We start from the raw sequence: 23,341 nt of genomic DNA on the forward strand, positions 1-23,341 counted from the left end.
TTACTTCAAGAAAACTGGCTTGGAAAAGATAAATGGCTTGCCTAAGACACAGTGAGGGGCCTAGTCCAAAGCCTCCCCTTTGCCCTGCCCACACATGAATGGTCTGAAATGAATGGGGCTTTGGGACTGAGTTTCAATGGCTGTCAGTATAGGCAGAGGCAAGCTTCAGAAAAGACAGCCCCATCACCTGGGGCTGGGGAAGTGCCTTGGGTCATGGTCTCCACTTACTGGGTGAGGGTGGACTTGCTAGACCTTCCTTGATTTCACTCTGACCAGTGGCCAGTGCCAGCCCTTTCATTGATAGAAAGGCTGTTTCCATCAAGAATTTCTAAATGTGCCGACAGGCCTGCCTAGCCGACTTCAGGAATCACACGTGGCTTAGCATGCCCATAATGCATTCGGCAGAGCCAACAAGCTCCCTTCACACGCTGAAAAATGTCCCTATTTCTCTTTCTAAAGGAATTGCTTGATGTGTGTTCATCCTGTGACTGGCGTTATGTGGTCCAGTTTTCCTTCTTGTCACAGTGGGAAACTGTGGATGAGAAGGTAAGAAAAATGGCCCAAGAGGCTTGGACCACGCTTTGGGGCATGCCACTCTCTGTTGCTCTGGGCTTCATGCCAAACACTTGGAATTACAGTGTAGGAAACTGGGACATAGTGACAAGACACAGCCCCTAAGCCCAAACACACAGGTGGTCATTTTTATCATTTGCCTCAGGGGGTGGCACACATGTTCATTCAACCCCAGGGCTTAAATAGGGGTAATCTTACTCCATGATACTCCCCTTTTTAAAATTTAGTTCCTGGTAGAAAGAGGGCATTTGGGGGGGAAAATCATGCAAAAACCATTTGTGGCTACCTAAGAAATAAAGTCACATTTTCACCTCATAAGCAAAAATAGTATGGAAGACTCAGCATGGGACCATTGTGGGCACCTAAGGGATAAGCAGTCGCAGTTTTAACTGCAGCCAAGCTAGCAGCTGCGCAAAGGCGATAAGAACACAGCAAACGGGTCTAGGAGCAGAGGAAAGCACATGGCTGAGCCTTGGGAAGGCGACTGAGAATGGGCGATGGCGGGGAGGGGGGAGGGGCTGCTTTCAGCCTCCTGTGCCCTCTTCTGCTGCATCTCCTATGGACTGTAAAGACCCAACAAACTGTGATCACTGCCGGAGCCTACATTATCCCAGTGTTTCTCGCTGGCATCTCTGTTGGCCACTCGCAGCAGGACTGGTGTTCAGTCCCGCTGCCTGGGACTGTCCAGCTCCCAGCCTTGTGTCTCCCCGGGGAAATGCCTGCTGACCACTTCCATTCACGGACACTAATGGGGCTTGAGAAGGGACAGTGGGGTCGGCTGCAGAGGCCCCAGTGAGCCGGCAGGCTCTTTTCATCAGTGTCTTTTGACCATAAGTTTCCCACCAAAGAAAAACCAGTCACATGACCCGTAACAATGTTAGCTTCTCGGTCTGCCTGCCAGGGCCCCAGGCTGCTCCGTGTCACAGCTCCTGGGGCAGCGTGAGTGGAGTAGGTATAGAGTTGTAACACATTCCAGCATGTGGCCAAAGTGTCTTGAGAAAGTTTTTTTTATCATTTGTACAAAAACATAATTTAGACTGGGCGAGGGCATGCATAGAAAAGGTACAGCTGTAAAACTTGAGTCTGGGACATCAGTGCCAAGGGCAGAGCTCCAGGCCACCCACTGTGCAGTCCCAGGGCTGGAGGTGAGGGGCGAGAGGGTGTCAGACTCCAGGAAATGTAAACAGCGTACTGTCAACATAGTTTACTACAGTCTCTGCAGTGTATATAAAATGTCTTAGTGCAGCGGCTTACAAATAGTTTCTCCTTAAAAAAGAAAACAAAAAAACCCAACAGCTCTCTACTTCATGCACGGACAGTCTCTCTCTCCAACAATGAATGCAGAGAAACCATTGTTTAAAACGAATATGAAAACTTGCTACAGAAACACCCCGGTGAGAGAGGGTGTGGTCGTATAGTGTCCTGGGACATGCCTAGCACAGTGGAGCGGACAGGTGTCAGGAGTCTCTGTTGAGTCCTTTTCTCTCTGAACTCAGAAGACCAGAGCCCCGGCAGACAATGTGCAGTGAGGTCTTCAAGCCACTGGAGGGCACCATCACCATTCATCTGACAACACCTGTCCACAGAACCGGCCACAGAGGCCCCCGGGTTGGTTGTGTTTTTTTTTTTTTTTTTTTTTCCACAGAAGGCCCAGAGTTCAACCTTTAATTGCTTTCCCCAGCCCTGCAGAACATACAGGCAAAAAGCAGTTGTTAAAATACTGACTTGGGTTTCTTTAGTCCTTGCAAATGTCCTGCTGCAGCAGAACTGATCTGACGTCTTTCCATTCAGAGTCAATCCTCCCTTGTTGACTCAGCCTAAAAACCAGGAGTCAGCAATTACCCACCAAGAGTCCCACCAAGAGCCCACACCCATGAAAGGAAGGGACAGAACAAAAGACATTCTTTCTTGGTGACTGAGCAATCTGGTCCCTCTGATGTGTTGGTGCAGCATAAATGAGAATAGCAGGGTAGGCAACCAAGGGATTAAGGTGGTGGTGCCTAGAAACTTCTCCGAGAGGACCAGAAGGGGAGAGGAAAGTTTGTCTTCCCCCTCCCCGAACTCGGCCTACACCCAGCAGACCCCCTGAAAAGGACCTGTAACCACATGGCCCAGCGTCCTGAAGTTCCAGTGTTGTCTGTCTGTTCTTGTTAAGTTTACTTCCACAATCTTGGGTGCCTTTTCCCAAGGGGTTCTATCTTGGAATTCAGGTTGCAAATTCCCAGGGGAAGGTATGGCCTCTGAGGATGGGGGACAGGGGGCAGGCTTCACAAGATCTTCAGAGTGAGCAAAAGGCAAAGGGAGGATTTGCAATTGACGAGGCTCTAGGGCGGCTAAGCGTATGACCGAGCGGAAGCAGTGGATTTTGGAATTGTGGGCTGAAAATTAAAAGCCACCCACACAACCTAACTGTCTGTCTCTGTCTCTGTCTGTCTGTCTGTCTGTCTGTCTCTCTCTCTCTCTCTCTCTAACAAAGGAAAGGGACAACCCCTGACTCAACACCTGTGCTCCATAGCAGTGATATTTGGGGAGAGAACAGTGATTGACAAGGAAGACTTCATCGCCTCCTGGAAGGAAGACAGAGAGATAAGAATTCCTCCAGCCACTCCAACATCAGGCTCTAGAGACATCCCCTCCCCCTGGCCACATTCAGTATGATAGCTCAGCACCCTCCACGGGCCATGCACAGTGGGCGTTCTTCCACTCAGGGAAGCCCCTTCCAGGCTCACTGGACACGTCCCCTTTAAGATTTGGCAAAGCACCTGCAGAGGAAGCTACCTGCTCAGGGTGTCAGTCAAGCCAACAGGCAGCTTCTTCCCCCCACCCCCAATCACTGGCTTTGGCCACAACAATCACAATCGTAAACCTCAGACACTGGGCGCCTTCTGGAGCCCTCCACCCATGCTCCAGGTTGCCTTGCTTTTTTCTTTACTTTTTTTTCCTTTGGGCAAGGACAGGATCCCCTTTCACCTCCCTGGCAGATTGGCTGACTGGACATCATCTAATCCTAACCGGATTCCGCAGGGTTTCTTCTGCGCATGTGCAGTTCTTTGAAGCAAAATTCAATGCTTTCATCTTGACTAGAAAGTGGCTCCAACAACTCCAGCTGAGGGAAAAGATAAGATACAAATTGGGCCCACGCTACACATATTTTTTCAAGTCTTGCTAAGAAAGTAAAAAAAAAATGTTTGGGTGTATTTTGATCCACGGGTGGCATTTTCAAATGTGCAAAAACAAAAATGTCTTGGAAGAGATTTCTTGTTACTATAAAGCCGTCTTCCTCTTGCTTTTCAGTTGTGAGAGAAACCCTTCCACAACATTATGAGATCCACACGGAGAGGACCAAAGGGGCTTTAAAGAGTACATTACACAGAACAGGAAACCCCGTAGCACCGATCTGAAAACACTACACAGACTGGCGAGTAGATGCGGCACCTGGAGCTACGCACTACATTACCAAAACCAAAAACTAGAAACCTAGGATGTTGGGATCGCAACACCTGGGTGCGAACAGCTAACCAGGACTGCTGCCTGGAGGCAGTCATCTCTATGACTGGATCTTCCAATACATTCCAGGTCTGACTGGTTCCTGCAGAGAAACTGCAGAGTTCGGGTGCTCCTCGGACCCGGCCCTGCCATGGGCACCGTCTGCTGGGGGCCACCCTCCTTAGTCTATGGCTCCAGGATGGATGCTGAGCACAGGGGGCTCCAGGCAAGTCGGAGAGTAGTTGAGATGCGGCTCCTTGATCCACAACAGGGGCACCCCATTCTTCCCCTCTGAGTTCTTGCTGGAGTTCCGGCTTTTGAAACGCACCAGCAGAATGGTGATGATGAGGATGCCAAAGATGGGGAAAGGGTAGAAGAAGACAAAGTAGAAGAGTGCATCGTTGGAGCAGATGAGCGACTGCAGGGTGGAACCTGAAAGGCAACCAGCAACCGTGAGGGTGGAGCCTCAACTCCGGGGCGGGGCCTGCCCCATGACCCCACAGGAATTCCTAGCCCTCCCCGCCACCAAACTGGGAGACTTTTCCCTGTCATTTTTCTCACCAATACCCCAAGCATTCGTGCCTCTTATGTTCAAATGATACAGTGCCTCCATTTCCACTGAGATCCCTTACGTGTGCTGGGAAAGCCAAGCACTGAAGTTGACCTTGTTGACTGTGAACTTGACGGTGTCTAGGGTGGTTGCGAAGCTGACTCCCACTCATTCTTAGCCTCCTTCGTGGTAAGAGAGTATCTAACATGTCTTCTGTGCCTTCTATCTCAGGAATCTAGCAATTCCCTTCCTGCTTGCTTCAGGGAGCAGTTGTTCTAGAAAAGACACTTAACACTATCAACTCACATCCCACTGTGGGCCATCGCCAGTGCCAGCGTCTGGCTGCACAGGGTGGATTTACAGACGGATCTGAAAGAGAATGAAGCCGGGAGCCCTGACGCCAGGTCAGGGCTGCTCAGTAATTATTAGCCCGTGGCAGGACCCAGCCTCTCAGCGATCCCTATGCTCATGGAGCTTATTAGGGTGTCTACAGAGGCAGGTCAAGGGTGGGTCCACACTCTTCAGGCCTCTTCCATCGTGCGCTTGCACACCATGAGAATTATTACGGAAAGTCAGCACCCACTTATACTTACGGTTTGCAAATCTCTATCAAATTACTGACTTCCAACCCGTAAAAATTTCAGTTTCACTTAACAATGTGCTGACAGGAGGTGAAGCAGCAAAGAGATTTCTGCGCAGCTGGACCCCCAAATTAAGAGGACAGGTAGAACATTAGGGTTGAAAACTTGAGATTTCTTTGGTTTCTGGATTTTAAGCTGATTCTACTGGAGCAAACACAATGTTCAGCCCCATCTACTCTGCATTTTTGACAGATGGGCAATCAAAAGAGTGTTTCCTCCAGCCTCTGCTCAGAGCGAAAGGCCCTCACAGGAAGGAAACTGTGTTCGGGGCCATCCTGAGGTGACAGGCTGCTATTACATGCCTCCAAATGTCCTCAGCTCTGTCCTTCAAGGCTGGTCCCAGTGACCAGGCAAAACCTACCACACCACCCCTAAGTCAGCCTCCAAAATAAAAGTGGCCCAGAAACATGAGAGAAGGCATGATTGGCAGGCTTTATTTCTTTGCACCTGCCTGTGAATCATTTGCTAAGCCACTGCAAAAGGACTTGGTATTCTAATGTGTAACAAAGAAACACCAAGCAAGACACTTGCACAACGAGATCTTACTGAAACAGACTCAGGTAGAGGTCAGGTGATCATGAAAGTCACACAGTATCTCATCACTAATTCCTAGCCCTGTTTTTGACTGTTCCTTTGTTTTTCCCTGTGGGTAACTGAGTGTGTCCAATTCTACCACATCTCAAACCCTACTGGTAAATGCCCACCGCGGTTAGGAAAAGTGCCACAATCAGGCTCTGAATTTACTTCCTAGGCACTGCAAGGACAACAGCGACACCCCTCTCCTATAACTGGAGAAACTCACTTGTGTCCAGAACCCGGATGCCGATGGGGGCCGACTCCTCCTCTGTGAGCCGGTACCATTCCTTCTGAGGGCTGGGCAGCCACTCCTCCACGTGGCAGGAGTAGTTGCCTGTGTCATGGGGACTTGCCTCAAGCACCGTGAGCCGGTACAACAGGGGCGAGAGCCTCTGGAAACGCAGCCTGCCCTCCCAAGGGCTGCCTTCGGGACCAAAGACAGCATCAGGACCCACGCTCAGCAGGACCATCCTCTCTGTTTCATCTTCACTGTCCTCCTCTTCCGATACCACCTCCTCCTCCACCTGCTCTTCAATGCCAAGGCTGCCTCTTCTCCCTCCATCTTTAGTCCTTAGGGAATACCAGGCCACAGCAAAGCGGGAGTCCTGGCTTGACCGAGACAGAATGCTGCAGTCCAGTTGAAAGGCTGCCTTTTCAGACACTGTGGCATTGGGGACCACTGTGTCCACCTGCAGGGCAGCATCTGGGGAGGGACAAGGAACAGAGAGGGGAGAAAAGGCTGATTCACATCCCAAAACAAGCGAAACAGGCCAGGAAGGTGGCTCAGAGGGTGAAAGGGCTTGTCACACAGACCTGAGTTCAAGCTGCCCAGAACTCTTATCAATAAGTCAGACGCCATGGGTTTGCAGGAGAAGCCAAGGGGGTGCTGGAGAGATGGCTCCGTAGTTAAGAACACTTGATACTCTTGCAGAGGACTGGGACCCAATTTCCAGTAGATACATGGTGGCCTACAACCATCCTTAACTACAGTTCCAGGAATCTAATACCTTCTGCTGACCTCTGCAGGTACCAGGCATACATGTAGTACACACACACACACACACACACACACACACACACTACTCATACACAGAAAATAAAATCTACAAATTTTTCTTGTAGGGCATGGTGCACATATCTTTAATCCCTGCACTTGGGAGGCAAAGGCAGGTAGATCTCTGTAAGTTCAAGGTCAGCCTGGTCTAAGAATTCCAGGACAACCAGGGCTACAGAGTGAGACCTTGTCTCACCACCCCCATAAGGAAATTAATTAAATAAATGCATGAACAAACAAGGGAGAGAAAGGGTGGGAAGGGGGGAAGATGGAGGAGGATCTAGAAGTGTACATTAGGGACCACACATGTGGCAGGACGGAAACTTGTGTCCATGCCATCTTCTCTCATCAGCTGTGCTGAAATTTCCCTAGGGCTCCCTTGCCCTTGTTAGAGAAATCTACCACTGGGGGTTTCACAAAGACTAAACATCAATCTAGCAGGCAGGACCTAGCTGGTTCTCAATAAATGTCTGTCTCCTACCACTCCACAGGGGGCCTCCCCAGTGATCTGCCAAATGGGTGGGAGTTGGGGGAAGTGTCTCAGTTGCCATTCTCTCCAGAGAAGGATAAGCACAAGCCTCCAGGCGGCGGCAGCAGCAAAACTATGTACATAGAAAAAGGAAGCTCAGAGAGGATTTCTCCTCCAGCATGGACAAACGCAGGTGAGGTCAGCCAATGCTCCTCTCCTGAGACAACACAGCTGTGACTCTCCAGCATCAGCTCAAATCAGATGTGACAAGAGGAGAAGAACTTGCAGTGGTACAAGAATCATGAGAGTGAACATCAAGATGCCCTGGAGATACAAGGCTAGGCGGTCGCACTGACATGTTGCAAGTTCAATTCCGCGCCATGTCCTTAAGGGACAGTTGACTCTTTGCTCTGATAAGGTTCAGTGGTGCTATAATGCTGCAGGAGGCATGGGGACTCTGCACATCTTAGCCTTAATTATGTGTTAAATGTAGCAATAATTACACCCAGTAATTATATGTGTTTACACACTTTAGAAATGGCAATAGAGACAAGAGGAACAAAAGGCCACATGGAAAAGTCATTGGTGCCAATAAAATGACTGGAAGTGAGAGTGGAGGCTGGCGGTACTTGCTGCTCTCTGCTTGAAGAATCTATTCTTTTCCACTGAAAACCCCAGCATAACTTCTGCACACACGGCTGCTGTTTCAAGGTTTCTGTCATATTAACCGCCTGCTCCGATCTGAATGGATGTTTTAACAGGAAAATATTCTTATGACCTAGAATAATTAACTGCTGGCTTTTGTTCTAATTAAGAAATCCAATCACCTGAGGAGAAAGGCTGATGTGTAATTTCCCATTCATAGGAAAAACAAGTAGAGAGAATTTAGAATACAAATATACAATATAAATGTTTATATACTTCACTGCAAGTAATTTCCTCCTTTTCAGTAAAAGGATTTATTTATTTTCATTTTATGTGCATTGTTTGTGTGAGGGTGTTGGCTCCTCCTGGATCTGGAGTTACAGACAGCTGTGAGCTGCCACGTGGGTGCTGGGAACTGAATCTGGTTCCTCTGGAAGAGCAACCCGTGCTGTTAACCGCAGAGCCATCTCTCCAGCCCCTGCAAACAATTTCTTAAATAAACTAATTTTATTCAGGACCATATAGTTAACCTTTATCTTGACTGAATTTGGAATCACTTAGGAGAAACACCTTTGAGCATGTCTGGGAGGGCATTTCCAGAGAGGATCGCCAAGAAGGGAAGCCCCACCTCCCGAGTATGGGAAGCACCACCCTCCAGGCTGGGGTCCTGCTGAGCAAAGGTGGAGAGGGAGAATGGTAGCTACGTTCGCACCTCTCTGCTTCCTGACTGAATGCAAAGTGAGCAGCTGCCTCATCCTCCTGCCACCATGATGGGCTGTCTCTGTCAAGCCAACCCTTCCTTCCTTCCTTAAATTGCTTCTTTGGTCACTGTGATGAGGTAAGTGCCTATCCAAGCATCCGAATACTCTTAACAAGGAAACACGGAAGGCTGGGGCCTTACCAGGTCGCACGACTGTGACGACTGTCTGCCCAGCCGTGTCCTCAGCCCGTCTGTACCACATGCCACTGGGGCTGGGCAGCCACTCCTCTACTCGGCAGCTGTAGGTCCCACTGTCCTGGACCGCCACATTCTGGATGAAGAGCCTGTACACGCCAGGAGACGGGCTCTCCAGGTGTAGACGCCCCTTCAGGTTGTTCTTGGCGGCCTGTTCACCATAGTGGAAGGTAGCGTCTCGGCTCAGGTGAGCCACTATTTCCCGCTCTGGGTGGTTGGGCTTCCATACAAACCATTCCACCATGAGCTGGGAGGCCATGCTGGTACGGTTCAGGACCACACACTCCAGCTGAATCTGCCGCGTCTCCAGAATAGACAGGTTCCCCTGGGCTTGGCTGAGCTTCAGGCGGCTGTCTGAACCAGGAGAAAGAGACAGAGACATGACTGCAAGCAGGGCACAGTACCTTTGAGAGGGTAGTTGAACAGGTGACCTCGGATCACAGAGAGCATCTCATACATGTATCTCAAACATGCCACCCTAAATGCATTGAATCCGTGGTCATGTGAGAGTCCAATGTTCAGCAACAGCTGTCTTGTTCAGAACCCCTCCCTCAGGGGTCTAGATGTTTCGGGGAGGACAAAAGAGCAATAAAAGACTAACAGCATAGACCCCAAAGTGTGTGATTGACTGAAGAGGTAGCTAGCAAGAGAAGGGGCTGGCAAAGTCCGAGTGACAGCCCCTCTCCCAGAAGGGGTAAACTTGAAGTTGAACCCACGGTCCTGCACATGCTAAGCATATACTATACTACCGAAATAACACTCCGGTGGTTTGAATGGAAACGGCCCCCACAGGCTTATATATTGGAATGTTTGGCAGATGTAAGCTTTCAGCGACTGCTCCAGCACCGTGCCTGTCTGCCTGCGGCCATGCTTCCCTGACATGATGGTCATGGACTCACCCTCTGAAACTGTAAACAAGTCCCCAATTAAATGCTTTCCTTTATAAGTTACCTTGGTCATAGTGTCTCTTCACAAAAATAGAACACTAAGTATGACAATCACCAACCCTTTGAAAATTGAGTTTTGAGACAAGGTTTAACTACATTGCCCATGCCAGCTGTGAACATCTGTAGCCTGACAGGCCTTGAACTTGGGATCCTCCTGCCTCGGCTGTCCAAGAACCTAGGATTACAGGCCCACACCATCAGGCCTGTGCTAGGAGTAAACGTTTAAGTCTGACCGCATGATAGATGGGCTATGCAGAGAGCCAAAACCATAAAGGAACTGGCCAGGAAAACCCAGTTTAATATGCACAGACAATGGGCCTCCGAATGGCTTCGTTTTCATGGCAGAGAGAGAACAATGTGACTCATAGAAAGGATGGCTTGATGGGCTGAGAGGTGTACACAGCCACAAACAAGGCTTCCCTACATGGGAGAACTGTCATGAACCATGGCTCTTGCCAACAGAGTCCCTGCAGCTTCACGAAGGACTCAATGAACCTCTCTGTACCAGAAGATGCTAAGAGTCGTGACTAGACACACACAAACGAGCCTTGGGACCAGCATCCCCGAGTGACTTGTAAAGAGGAGAGCCAGACACACTCACCCTCACTATACTTCAGTGTTGTCTGAAGTGTTTTCTACCACATAGAAGACTGCTGTTGCAAATAAAAGGCTAAAAATCAAAATGATTCTATCTTAAAACAGTTGGCCAAAGTACACCTAAGATTTAATGCTGATACTATATCTTAGTTGCAAGAGCTACGATACTTTCCATTGTGGGTTCCTCGCTGCCTGCAAAGGTTCAGTAATGTATGCTTTCTCATCAGGAAAAAGGGGACAGGGACAAGGAACAGAAAAATGAAATAAAGACACAAACCACAAAATCAACTGGAAAACCTAAAGTTGTTGTGGTCAGCATCCTGAGGGTTTTCTGCACTAAGATTCACTATAGGAGAGGTGTCCCTGTGCTTGTTGACGGAGATCCCTGGGGCCCTTTTGTTTGTCTCACTTAGTCAACAGTAGCCTTAGACAGACAAACCCATTCAATATATTTAGGACCCAAGAAGACCTTCCTGACATCAAACCAAAGGAGGAAAGGAAAAAGATTGGTGACTAGAAAAGAGATCTTGGGAGGTGGGGATCCGAGGGGCAAACATAACACTATCCTGATGGAGACAAGCTGGATGGAAGGCAGAGGCGGAACAAGTAAGAGCTCCCGGGGCCTGGCAGCAGCTGTCAGTCAGCTCTCGGAAGGCCCACCCTAGTGACACATTGCAGCACAGGCTGTGACCACAGCTACTCGGGAGGCTGAAGCAAGATCTCAAGGTCAAGACCTGCCTGGATTACATGGTGAGTCTGAGTGCCACTTGAGTAATTTAGATGTTCATAGTGTGACCCGGCAGGCAGTCAGAACCCAGGCCATGGTGACAGCCACAGAAAGTCACTCAGAGATGGACTTTCTGCTTTATGCACCAGTGGAACAGTTGGCAGAACATGTGTGATCAGACAGATCCCAGAACACAGGACATCCTCAGGGAAGGAAAGAAAATGGTGTCCTTGCAACCAGAATGTATCAGACCGCATCCAGACTCCTGTCCCTGGTCCCATGGCTTTGCTGGCCTCAGTATCTCATTGAAGAAACTCCTATGAGAGAGTTGAGGATGCTCTTGAATTCCATCAGCATCAGGAGCAGGACCATAGCAGATCCAGTACAAGGCCTGCAGGGCACCAGAACTGACCGTCTGTGCACCTGCAAACGTACCCAGGGCGACCTCAGTGTGTGTGTGTGTGTGTGTGTGTGTGTGTGTGTGTGTGTGTGTGTGTGTGTGTGTGCCGGGGGTGGGGGTGGCGGTGGGGGCAGAGAGCTCCTCAGGCCCTGAGGTCTCTACAGGAAATCCATAGGTCCATGATGGCCACCCTCTCTATTCTTACCTGGCTGCTTCACGGTGACCTCTGTGCGCCCCGAAACCTCCTCGGCCAGCTTGTACCAGGCATAGTTGGGGCTCAGCAGCCATTCCTCCACGTGGCAGTAGTAGCTACCGCTGTCGCTGACCTCGGCTCTCTGCACAGTGAGGCTGAACAGGCCCCCGGAAGCATGCCTCTCGAACTGCAGCCGGCCTCGCAGGCCCTCCTCCTCGGCATAGGTTCCATACTCAAAGGCTGAGCTGTGCGTGGTCTTGAGAATGAGCTTGCCGTCTGCATCCGAGGGCTTGTGGACATACCACAGCACTGCGAAGTGGGAGTTCTGGCTGGTCTGGGACTTAACTGAGCAGTTCAGCTGAATTGGCCGGTTTTCCACCAGGGTGAGCGTTCTCTTTGACTTGCTCACCTGAAGCTTTGTCACTGGGAAGGGAAGAAGGCAACTTAGAAGGACTGACACAGTCCTGGCAACGAGGCCCATTTTGTGCTCACTTCTAGGCTGGGAGACTGGGTCTGTCCAACAGGGAATATACGTGAGCATCCTTCAAAACCTCACCCCGCGTCAGCCTCCTGTCACCTCCCGTGCCGTCCATTCTTCTCGCGCCACTGCCCACCCCAAGACGTCAATCTGCCCATAGCCTGACCTTGCTTAAAAAGGTTCATGGCTCCCAACTGGCTACAGACTCTAAAGAATAAAATTCTGGCCAGCACAAAGCCCCCCCCCCCAGAAGTTGGCCCTGTCTAACTGTCTTGACTCATCTTCTAGACTCAGCCACCAGATCCCCCAACCCCCACGCTTTCTCTGAGTTCTGGCCACTGCCACCATTGTTCTGTCTTTTCTGCCACCTCCCTGCCAGACTCTTAATCCCACTCAGTCTCTTGTCCCTTTCTGTCTGCTGTCCACCAGGCAAGGTCGCTCCTCTCTTGCTGCCCTCTGATACCCACGCTGTTGCCCCCTCAACCTCCGTCTCCTCTCCCTTAGATCAAGCTCCCAGGAACAGAGATCAAGCTGTTCTATTCAGCCAGCTGATATTTCCATCACCCACTGCTCCACTAAGGCTGCAAAGAGCTGAGTACACCTTGAGAGTGGGACAGTTCCAGCCTCAAGGTGCTAACTGCTGGTGGAATTCCTCATTTCTCTACCCCAAAGCCTAGCAGTGTCTAGCCTAGCAAAAAGCCCTCCCCCAGTGTTTGCTAGGATACTGGAGATGTGGCTAGTTATGGGAGGTTAGTTCACAGGACAGCAATGGACAGAGCGGAGTTAGCACCAGCCTCGCTTCCCTTACTATCAAAGTCCAGAAGCAATAGGGGTTATCTGGCTAACTCCAGATAATAGCAATAGGGGTGGCCAACTCCAGATATCCCTACTCAATAACAGAGACGATGTTCCCTTTTAAGGTGCCAAGAAGCCAAACTCTAGTAAAATATATCTTAGGGTGCTAATTGGAGAATCTTACCCTACCAGCCTACTTCTTCCTACTAAAAACAAACAAATACAACGAAAAGAAGAGAGGAGAGGAGAGGAGAGGAGAAGGCAATCCTCTCAGTGAACTGATAGTGAAAGCAGGGGTCCACCCCAAGCCTCTCTTCGCCCTCGGTTCTGGACCACTTTGCCCGCTCAGAAAAACAGGGTCTGGTACAGGCCATACAGCAAGGAAACAGCTAGGGCCTCTGCCGACTGGCCAGGCCCACCTGCAGGCCAGGCTGGGCAGCCCGTTTCCTCAAGGCTGGAGTCAAGCAGTTAGGATGCACAGAAACGTTCAGGTGTGGGAGTGGGCCCCCGGTTGTAACCCTGGGATTCAGGCCAGCCAGCTGGCCTGTTACATGAGAGGCTTCAACGCGTGAAGAAGAGGAGCTTTGACAGCCACGGACTGCTCCTCTGTGCGTCGGGTAACACACACAGACAAACGTTCAGGGTTACTACAAAAGCATCCTGAGGATCTGTCTCGTGTTGCTGAGGTGGGCTTTCTCCTCGTGAAGGACTTCGAATTCACACACAGATTCTTGAGCCATGGAGAACCATCAAGGCAGGCCATGGCCCACGCTCTAGTTAAAGCATTTTCTCTAGTCTTCCACGTCTCCTTCCTTCAAACAGAGTCCTTCGGGGTACACTGGGAATCCTGGAGACTGGGCTGGCATTAGCTTGCTGGTGGAGTGGACTCCTGTGAAGCCTGAAACAACCTGTTCCCTTTCATCCCTTACGGGCCCAATTCACCACATGCAAATAGTATCTCAATCAGTGCAGACAACACCACCTGAATTAACTGGTGTGTGGCCAAATGAACTGGGTTGTTCTGTGTGGAGTAGAAAGGGCTTTAAAATGTATTATTAATTGGGGCCAGATTATTTTTGCAACTGTTACTAAGGAAACCTCAATTGCTATAGTAACCGCATATGTTAAACTGGGATCCTATGACTCAACTTTAGTTCAGTCACATGGTCAGAAAACCAGAAGCCAAAGAAGAGGAATATTTCAAAGCATTTCCAATTTTTCTTTTTTTGCCATCGCATGTCAAAATATTATGAAGTATTGGGGAGCTTAAAAGAGGGGCACTTTTGAAATCTGGTAAATGTCTGACATATGGGCAGAGGCTTAGCTCTTACTGTTAAGTTCTGTATTTCCTCCCATATCTCAGGGGTACGGGAACATGACCTGAGGCCTGGAGGAGCTAGGAGTTTCCACAGCTAATTAGGAAGCATTCACAAGCCTGTCTCAGCATTGCCCAGGGCAAGGTGCGTCTGCCAGCCTCATCTCTCTCCAGTTAGGACAGCCTGGGCTTTTTCAAGGACCAGTGTTTTCATGTGCAAATGAGAGGACCGGAAGTGTGCAGCTAATTCACCAGAGCGGCCTGCAGATTAAATGCAGTAGCTACAGAGTTTAGTTCCACACTGGGTGTACCCAGAACACCAGGGAAATTTTTAGCTCTTCTTATTCCCTTCTGGTTTCTATTTCTGGTCCCAAGATCAAAGCTCACTGATACAAATGGCAACTGAGCTTTTAGAAGTGCTGTACATAGGGCCGATCAAGTTGCTCAGAGGATAAGGGCACCTGCTGCCAAGCCTGGCAACCTGAGTTCAAACCCAAGGGTGGAAAGAACTGGCCCCCATCAGCTGTCCAACCTCCACGGGTGTGCTATGTCACACACCTGCTTTCTCTACCCACGCCCACACAGAGATAGACACACACACTGAGATAAAATAAATCATATGTCTGGAGAGATGGTTCAGTGGTTAAGAGGACTGACTGCTCTTCTAGAAGGCCTGGGTTCAATCCCTAGAACCCACAAGGAGGCTCACAACTGCTATAACTCCAGGTCTAAGAGATCCAACACCCTCTTCTGGCACACACATGGTACATAGTCATACGTGGCAACAAAACAACCATATACACCAAATAATTATAATCAAAACATTCTAAGTGCTGTGGACCAGCATCATGAGATCAAGCGGGTGGGAGTTTCTCAGAAACAGACTCAGGTCCATTAAGTCACAGTCTCCATTTGAATAAGAACCTTAGGACAATCAAACTTGCCTTCAACCAGAGAAGTGCCTGGCCTGGCTGCTCAGCAAATGAACTTGGAAAGCCAACGAATGTAGAGGCGAAAGTAAAGACATTCAGAAGTGAGGCTTAGTTAACCCCCCTGTCAATCAGCAGGGAAGCAGGAGGGTCGGGTCGGGAGGCTGGATGGTGATAGCTGGCCTGATGGCAACGGCTGGCCGTGTAGCACACCCACACAGCAGCAGCTGGCATTCCAGCTGCTCCCATCATTCACAGAATGCCCTTTCTTGCTGCAGCTGGAAAGTTTCCACCCCAGGCTTTGCACCAAAGCTAGGAGAGTCTGTCAGTCCAGGAAAGGAAAGGCTGCCGAGCTACGAGAACAGGGCTACATGGAGGATGGAGAGTGAAGGTGGCGGGGGGGGGACGACACAACACGGGGCTCAGTGGCAGAGAATAGCAGCTGCTTCCCCAGACTCCCTACCCATCCTTTAGATTGGCTTTATTCATGTCCTGCTCACACAAAATGTGCTTACTCCATCAGTAAACAATTCTCCTTAAACACAACCACAGCTGGCATATACCAAGGGTCATTTTTTAAAGGGCCTCTCTTTTTGCAGTTGGCTGGGCAAACGAACTATGACCCAATCATTGCTAATCACATTAATAAATGGGTGATTGAATAAAAAACCAATTAATCTCTTAAAAGAGTGTTCATTAATTCTGACTGTGATGAAAGAGAGAGAACCTTGCAAAGAGCTGTGATCCCTGAGTGGGCTCCGGAAACACACGAGCAAGTGTCCAACACGTGAAAATCCAAAGAGAAAGGGCACCCAGAGCAGGCAACGGGGCCAACTTCTCTGTGAGCTGGTCAGGGAAGAGCCAGCGGTCAGGCGCGTGGGTGAAGTCAGAAAGGTGAGTGGCCAAGACTGTGGGTCCCAGGACTGTCCTGCCCACCTGTAGCTCTCAGAGAGGAATTGGTGCATAAGTAGCAAAGCTACCTGGGGACTTTCCAGAACCATACTGGGTCAGAAACGGGGGAAGAAGGACACCCAGGGACCTGTGGGTTTGTGAGCCTGCAAGCTCTTCTAGTACATTCAGGTGTGAGAAGCCACGGGTGTAGCGGCATGGCAGATTCTGTGCAGGAAACAAGGAGAGAGAAGAAGAGAGGTGAGGAGGGCTGGGTAGAGAATGGAGACGAGGAAGGGAGACTCCGTTCTCTCTAAATCATCTGACAGGAATGCCAGGGACAGAGGGGGCCAGTGGCTGGGACAGGAGAGGTGCTCCACATGCGTGGAAACATGTCATCCAGGAGACTAGGGGAGAACGGGGAGCTCCAGGGACACCCTCCCTCAACACACATATACTCACACTCACACACGCTCGCGCACACACCCTGGGAAGCAAGCAGCAAAAGCAGCTGCCACTCATGAAGTCACTGCAGCTGGAGAAGTGCCTGTGACCCTGCCCTGATCACTCCTGCTATCCTCCCTCTCCATGGCCACCACCTATCCAGTCCCTAATAAGCTCTTCCTCAGCCTGTCAGCTCTGCCTCAGCCAGGGAGATCTTCCCAACGGGCAAGCAGGGGAGTAGCCACTCCCAAGCTGACAGCCTGTCCTGTTCACAGGGCAGACAACTCCGCACAAAGCACATCTTTACAGGAACCTGGAGGCAGCAAGTCTTTTGAGTGGCACACTGTTTTAGGGGGTGGGAGACATTTAATGGCTCAAATTCTCTCCAGTAAAGCTCTGTCCTGTGTCCTGCATCACTTTCAAATGACATTCATAAGAGTGAGAATTCTGCCTAAGGCTACTTCACTTTTACAGTAAACACAGCACTCTTTCTTCCCCCGTGTTTTTAATATACAGATAGGGTCAGCCAGGAGAGATCTCCATCTTCTTCAGTCACCACTTTTGTAGTGGCTGTCACTCTGCGGTTAAGGGCAGCATCACAGCCCCTCCAGCCAGGACTGTGCCCCCCCTTTGCCACTGTCTTTGAGTACTTATTTATGCTGAGATGCATTTTGTTACAAAAACTTCAGAATATATGTATATTCCCCCAAGTCACATGTGGTGACATATACCTATAATTCTAGCACTTGGGACGCTGAGGCAGGAGGATCACAAGTTTGAGGCCAGCCAAACGGAACAAACAAAGAGCACCACTGGGGAACCTGACCCTGTTTAAAGGTTATGTGACTAGAAATGTTACAGTGAATTTCATTTAACTTCATTTCAGGTTAGTAAAGACTAACAGCCATCCAAAAGAGGGTACATGAGGGCTGGCAAAGTGGCTCAGCGATTAAGAGCTCATACTGTTCATTTTTTTAAATTATTTTATTATTTATTGTGTATGCAGTCCTCTGCCTGCATGCCAGCAGAGGGCACCAGATCTCATTCAATGTGGTTGTGAGCCACCATGTGGTTGCCAGGAATTGAACCCAGGACCTCTGGAAGAACACTCAGTGTTCTTAACCGCTGAGCCATCTCTCCAGTCCCCAAGAGCTCATACTGTTCTTGCAGAGGACCTTAGCTCAGTTCCCAGGACCGGTCAGGCAGTTCACAACCACCTGTAACTTCAGCTCCAAGAGATCTGACACCATCTTCTGGATTCTCTGGGTACCTCTATTCCTATGTGCACACATATAAACATACAAACACACACAATTAAAAAGAAAATCGTTAATAAAAGAGGTATATGGTCTACACATGATCAAATCCCTAGTTCCCCAGGTTAGGGCACTCTCACTGAATAAACTCTTCCCATGCTAGCTTCTCCCCTAAGCTCTTAACAAATAGTAACTACATGTTCCTCACTCGGTCCATCAAGTAAATATTAGTCCCAATTTCACAAAGATTCTTTCTCAGTCACAGAGATAGTGATCTGGTAGACCTGGAATCCCACTCAGGCCATCGGGTTCACCCTCACTTTTAAAAAGAATGAACTGCCCCACCCCCACATGTCATTCCCTGTGCTGGCTCAAGCCCACATTGGGAAGGTCTGAATGCACCACCTACTCCCACTTGTAACCTCTTCCAGACGGTCCGAAATGGAGTCCTGTGTGACACCCACTTCTGCGGTCCCAGCACATGCTCAAAATGCCCACAGGGGTATTGGAGTGTTGGGGCGAAGGGAAAGGCAAGGGTTGGGAGGTAAAACTGCTAATCAGGAGAAACCCAGGCACACCCTCCTCTGCCTGACCTACGTGCAGACAGGGCAGTGACCTTAACTAGCGGACCAGTAACAAGTGTCAGGTAGATCCCTGCTGCCACCAAGGCAACAATGCTGAAGATGAATGTCACACTGAGAACTCTTCTCGGGCTCTTATACTCAGTGCTTGCTCTGTCCTACATAGACAACAAGCAGGCAGAAGGTGTGGAGAGGAGGGAAGAGAGCCGAGGCTGCCCTGGGAGAATGCAGAGCCACTTATCTGACACGGACAGCCCGTGCTCACATGCCCCAGACTCACACAGTCACAGAAAGGGCCCTCAGCTAGCCCAATCTGCCAGGTCAGCAACGCGAATGCAAAGAAAACGGATTTGGCAACATGCAGAGGGCATTAAATATTCATCCACCTGCCCATCAGCCCAATCCCAGCAGAATACACCTACTGACAAGCAGCCTTCTACCACCGGACGCTGTCCGCCTGGAGGCTTGTTTATTGCTTTGTCAATTTTAATGCACAATATTTAATAGCCAGACCATAGGATAGTCATAAACATTTGCAAAGTGAATGCTGACATTTCCCTTATTGCTTCTGTATTTAGCCATGTGAAGTTGGAGGGTGTTTTTGGAACTGAAGAAAAATCAGAAGGAAGCAAGAGGATGCTTCACAGTCAAAAGAAAAAAAAAACCTGAACGAAAACGGAGCACACTGGATTAGCTAAGTCTTACCTAAATGCCCCATGGGATCACAGTATGGGATCAGTCAGATAAGACTCCACTAAAATCAAGGACAGGAAGGGAGGTTAAAACTGCCTTGGGGATCACAGGATCCTAAGCATGCCTATGGATTGGAAGTGGCCAATGATAAAGCCATGGCACCTCACTTCTGACAGTAAGTCGCCCATGCCAGTTAACGAGGGAGCTTGGCGAAGCAAACACCAGTGGTGTGACCACCATCAGTGGCTCTGGCAGGAAGCAGTCTGGGTACAGACCACACAGAACTTGAGACAAAGGACTTTGCAGCAATGGAAGCTGGTGATAAATGGACTGTATCAGTCACCAGCGCCTGGGTTTCTTGCTGATTCTCCTCAGATAAGAACATGCACTAAAATAGTCTTTAGGGGTGGATGGCATCTCTTTGGAAGATGCTAACCCAGGCTTGGAGGGGAAGGCTCCAAGGGGAGGGTGGGAGGAAGGAGTCTGGCACTGGTGTCCCCTGGTCCTAGAGCCACCTTGTGGCAGAAGTTAGAAGAAATACAGGAACCTTTTGTCTTTAACAACTTACCTTGGGTAGTATTTATTCCTGGTATACAAATAGACTTTGAGTGCCCATCCCACAATGAGGGATGCTGTCTCAGCCTGGACTCTTGTAGGAGGGCCTAGGCCCTTCCCTGGATGAAATGACAGACTCTGGAGATCCCCCATGGAGGGCCTCACCCTCCCTGGGGATTGGAGTGGAGATTGGGTCAGGGACTGGGACCCCTGGTGGGGAGGGCAGGGGAGGAGGGGAGGAAGAGGGAGCTGGGACTGACATGTGAAACAAGATTGTTTCTAACTTAAATAAAAATTTTTTAAAAAGGAAGAGAAAAAACAAAAAACAACTTGTGTCTCAGGGAAGCTCCAAATGCTGTGGCCTTAGTTTAACAAAGCAAAGATCTAGGGAATCTGATGGCAAAACCATACAGGGGACCCACAGAAAGTGCCTGGTGCTAGGGTGCAGCCTGGGAGTAGAATACTTAGCACACACAAAGTCCTGCATTACACACACACACACACACACACACACACACACACACACACACACACTGTGCCAAAGGATGCCAGGAGGGAGAAGAATTTGGCTCATTGTCCACAAAGTACATAATAATATAATAAAATTAAAAATTTATCTCTGGGGCCAGACTGCCTGTTTAGGCTTGAATCCTGGCTCTGCCACTCATCATGAATCACTGGGCAACTTATTCACCCTGGGTGGCAGAGTCCTCCTCTGTAAGCTGCATCAGGCACCCACACACCCACTGGCCCTACATGGATTAAGGAAGAATGAAGTAAGTTATCAGAAGTAAGGCATTTACAATGGTGACAGCCACACCCTGCTACTGTTATTAATCCTACCACCACTGTGGCTTCCACACACTAGGGACCTGCAAGGAAAAATATCCTCCATAAAGGATGCCATGAGGGTGAATGCAGAAGGAGTAAGATGTGATTACGCGGTTTCAAAAGGGGGCAGTCTCTCCACTACCAGTGCTTTTCCTTAAGGCATACCTGGGCTCCAACTCCAATCTCCCACTCATTGCTGATGGTGGTGAAGCTGGGGGCGGAGCACTCTTTGACTGTTCACTTATCAAGTGGAAACTAAATACTTTCCTCCTGCGGTTTCCGACACAAAGCCCCAGTGAGAGAGCACACACCAAGGACCCAATACTGTCTCCAGCACACAGTCCCCCTTGTCCCCAAATGAACACAACTGCACTGGCTGGTGTATTTTAGGGAGAAGCTCTTTGCAAAGTATTCAGTGATAAGTGCATAAATAATTACCACAGGACAGACAGTAACACTTAGAAGATGCACTCTCTGTGGCGCCTTAGCCATACTGAGAGCCACACACTGCTCCATGGCTTACCTTTGCTCTTCCCAGTCTCCAGAGGGCCAGCATATATGCTTCTGTCTACCCAGAAGAGTGGGCCTTGTGACAGCTATTTGTCAGGACCTTTGCCCTAGGGAGGACAAAGTGACACTTCACCCCCTCAAGGCCCCAATAGCAAATCAGAATCCAACACTACCAAAGCTTGCCTGGGAGAATTAGTGATTTTATTCAGCTTACTTACAGAGCAGTAGGCAAGGGGTTAAAGACAGGAGCAGGTACGACTGTAGAGCAGCCACACTGGACGGTCTGCACCCTGCAGGGATGGTGGTTTACCACAGCTGTTTGGCGTAGCCTACTCTTAAGTCTTCCGCCCACCTATGCACGCTAGCCTGCCCTTGGGACCACTGGCAATCAATGCAGAACTTCAATACAACTAGTTGAGAGGGATGTCTGGAAACTCAGGTGAGGGTCCCATGGCCCTTCCTGACCCTCATCCAATGAGGGAAAGTCAACAAGCCCAGGTATAGCTATCTTTTGCAGGTAGGCCCGGCAGCTTCCTGAAGACGGTGGCAGTTTGGAATGCTCAAAAGTCCCAGTGTCAACCACTACTTGTAGTCACTTCCCAGGGAAACCACAAGTAGTCTCAGTGGCATGTTGATGCTCAGGCAGATGTTGTTGCTGGATTCAGCCTTCTCGATGGCAGTCCAAGTTTGGAAAGCAGGACTTGCCCCTCCCTGAACCCCTTCCTTCCTCCCATGTGTATGGGACATGAAGGCGGTCTTAACCCCACAGTGATGGGAGCCAATACGATGGTAAGATGGAAAAGGCAGATGTGTGGAGTCAAAGGAATCTGGGCTCTCATCTCAGGCTGAGTCTCAGCTCTGCCACTTAGCTAGCCTTTGTTACGGCTCATAGTGGTCGAAGGAGTCACCATAAATTTGAATCAGAATCCAAGCAATGAGAACCTTAATGAACTAAGTGCACACGTGTGCTTCAGAGCTCTAGCTGATTCCAAGCAGTAACAGAAACAAGCAATAGTAGAGGCTTATTCACAGGGGCAATGGCAAGAAAGGTCACTGTCTCTGCTACCTCCCCAAGCTGCAAAATCACGTGATAGGTACTCAGAACACTGACCTTGAGTGACAGACAACGAAAATGCACACTTACCATCTATAAGTACTCTGCTCCGTAAGGCAGCCAGTGTGTATCTCCGCACCTTCCACAAGTGCTTACATCAAATAGGGTCTCTGCGTAACCCTCCATTAACCTGACCCCCACTGAAGAACAGCCTCGTCCTCAGCATCCTGTTGGCCTAGTTCAACTCTAATTGGCCAGATACAGTCTCAACATCTAGAAAGCCCATTTATTTCAAATGTGGTACAGAAGAGGCCTCTGTGATGGGGTCAGGCAAGGGAAGGGGAAACTCAGACCTTACCACTTTTTAACCTCACACTGCTACAAACCTGCCATCTGTGGTCGTCTGCAGTGACCAGACTGGGCACTCACTAATCATGGCAGGACAGGTCCAAACCATGTTTGCAAAGTGAGTGGGGCAGAAAGACCACCACCATTGGCTGTGTGGGTGCCTTTTCTATTCTGGGGGTGCAGCATCCTAGATTGGGCAGGCTGTTCCATCAGGTTCCAACCTAGCCAGCCACAAGGACAGACAGAAAAATCCAAGTTATTCCTCAGACCAGTGGACAATCTGATAAAGGTGTCTGGAGGAACCCCCACTGCAGAATGCTCCTCAAGTTAGTGCCTTCTGGATGAACGGACTCCCACAAGAGAAAGAAATTCAAACTCAGTCCAAATGACAGAATTCAAGCCCCTCAAAAAAAGACTACAGAAAAAGACCACATGGTTCCTTCAGTGACCAGCCCCATGACTTTAGACTAGCCCCTTAATTCCAGGGAACATGAAAATCTAATCAAAGGGCTGCTCTTCCCTACGGAGAAAAGAAGCTCAACAATGCCACTGTCTTTCCTTTTCCCTCTAAGTTCCTCTGTCTAAACAGCAGACAGGGTAACCTCCCCCACTAAGTTACTGCCAGGATTACAAAAGACCGGTTTAAAGGCTGGAGTGGCCTGCCCATGTTTTAATGTCAATCTCTTAACAGGGTGGGAGGGTGGCGGGCAGCCGCTGGTGACCATTCTAGATTAAGAAGAGTGCAAAGAGACAGTTCAACTCAAAGTGCCATGTGCTCCCTAACTGAGGTCTTCTTGGAGGTCGGGGGGTTACACTGAAGAACACTGATGAGACCACTAGGGAACTGTGGT

At 49.5% G+C, this 23,341-nt stretch overlaps 1 protein-coding gene across 3 annotated transcripts in view; it reads right to left on the minus strand.

The window, feature by feature from the left end:
- Nucleotides 1-1,564: 1,564 nt before the first annotated feature.
- Nucleotides 1,565-23,341, minus strand: part of Igsf3 (immunoglobulin superfamily member 3) — an 87,244-nt gene continuing 65,467 nt past the window's right edge. For all 3 annotated transcript variants that reach the window (XM_013118127.3, XM_005076519.4, XM_040752145.1), the window contains 4 exons: nt 11,826-12,236; nt 8,896-9,303; nt 6,053-6,529; nt 1,565-4,491 (listed from right to left, as the gene is read on the minus strand). In XM_013118127.3, the coding sequence (XP_012973581.1) occupies nt 4,241-4,491; nt 6,053-6,529; nt 8,896-9,303; nt 11,826-12,236 (1,547 nt within the window). In that variant the 3' untranslated portion in view covers nt 1,565-4,240. The remainder of the gene's footprint in view (nt 4,492-6,052; nt 6,530-8,895; nt 9,304-11,825; nt 12,237-23,341) is intronic.

This window comes from Mesocricetus auratus, unplaced genomic scaffold, assembly GCF_017639785.1.
Source record: "Mesocricetus auratus isolate SY011 unplaced genomic scaffold, BCM_Maur_2.0 Super-Scaffold_100009, whole genome shotgun sequence".
Taxonomy (NCBI): domain Eukaryota; kingdom Metazoa; phylum Chordata; class Mammalia; order Rodentia; family Cricetidae; genus Mesocricetus; species Mesocricetus auratus.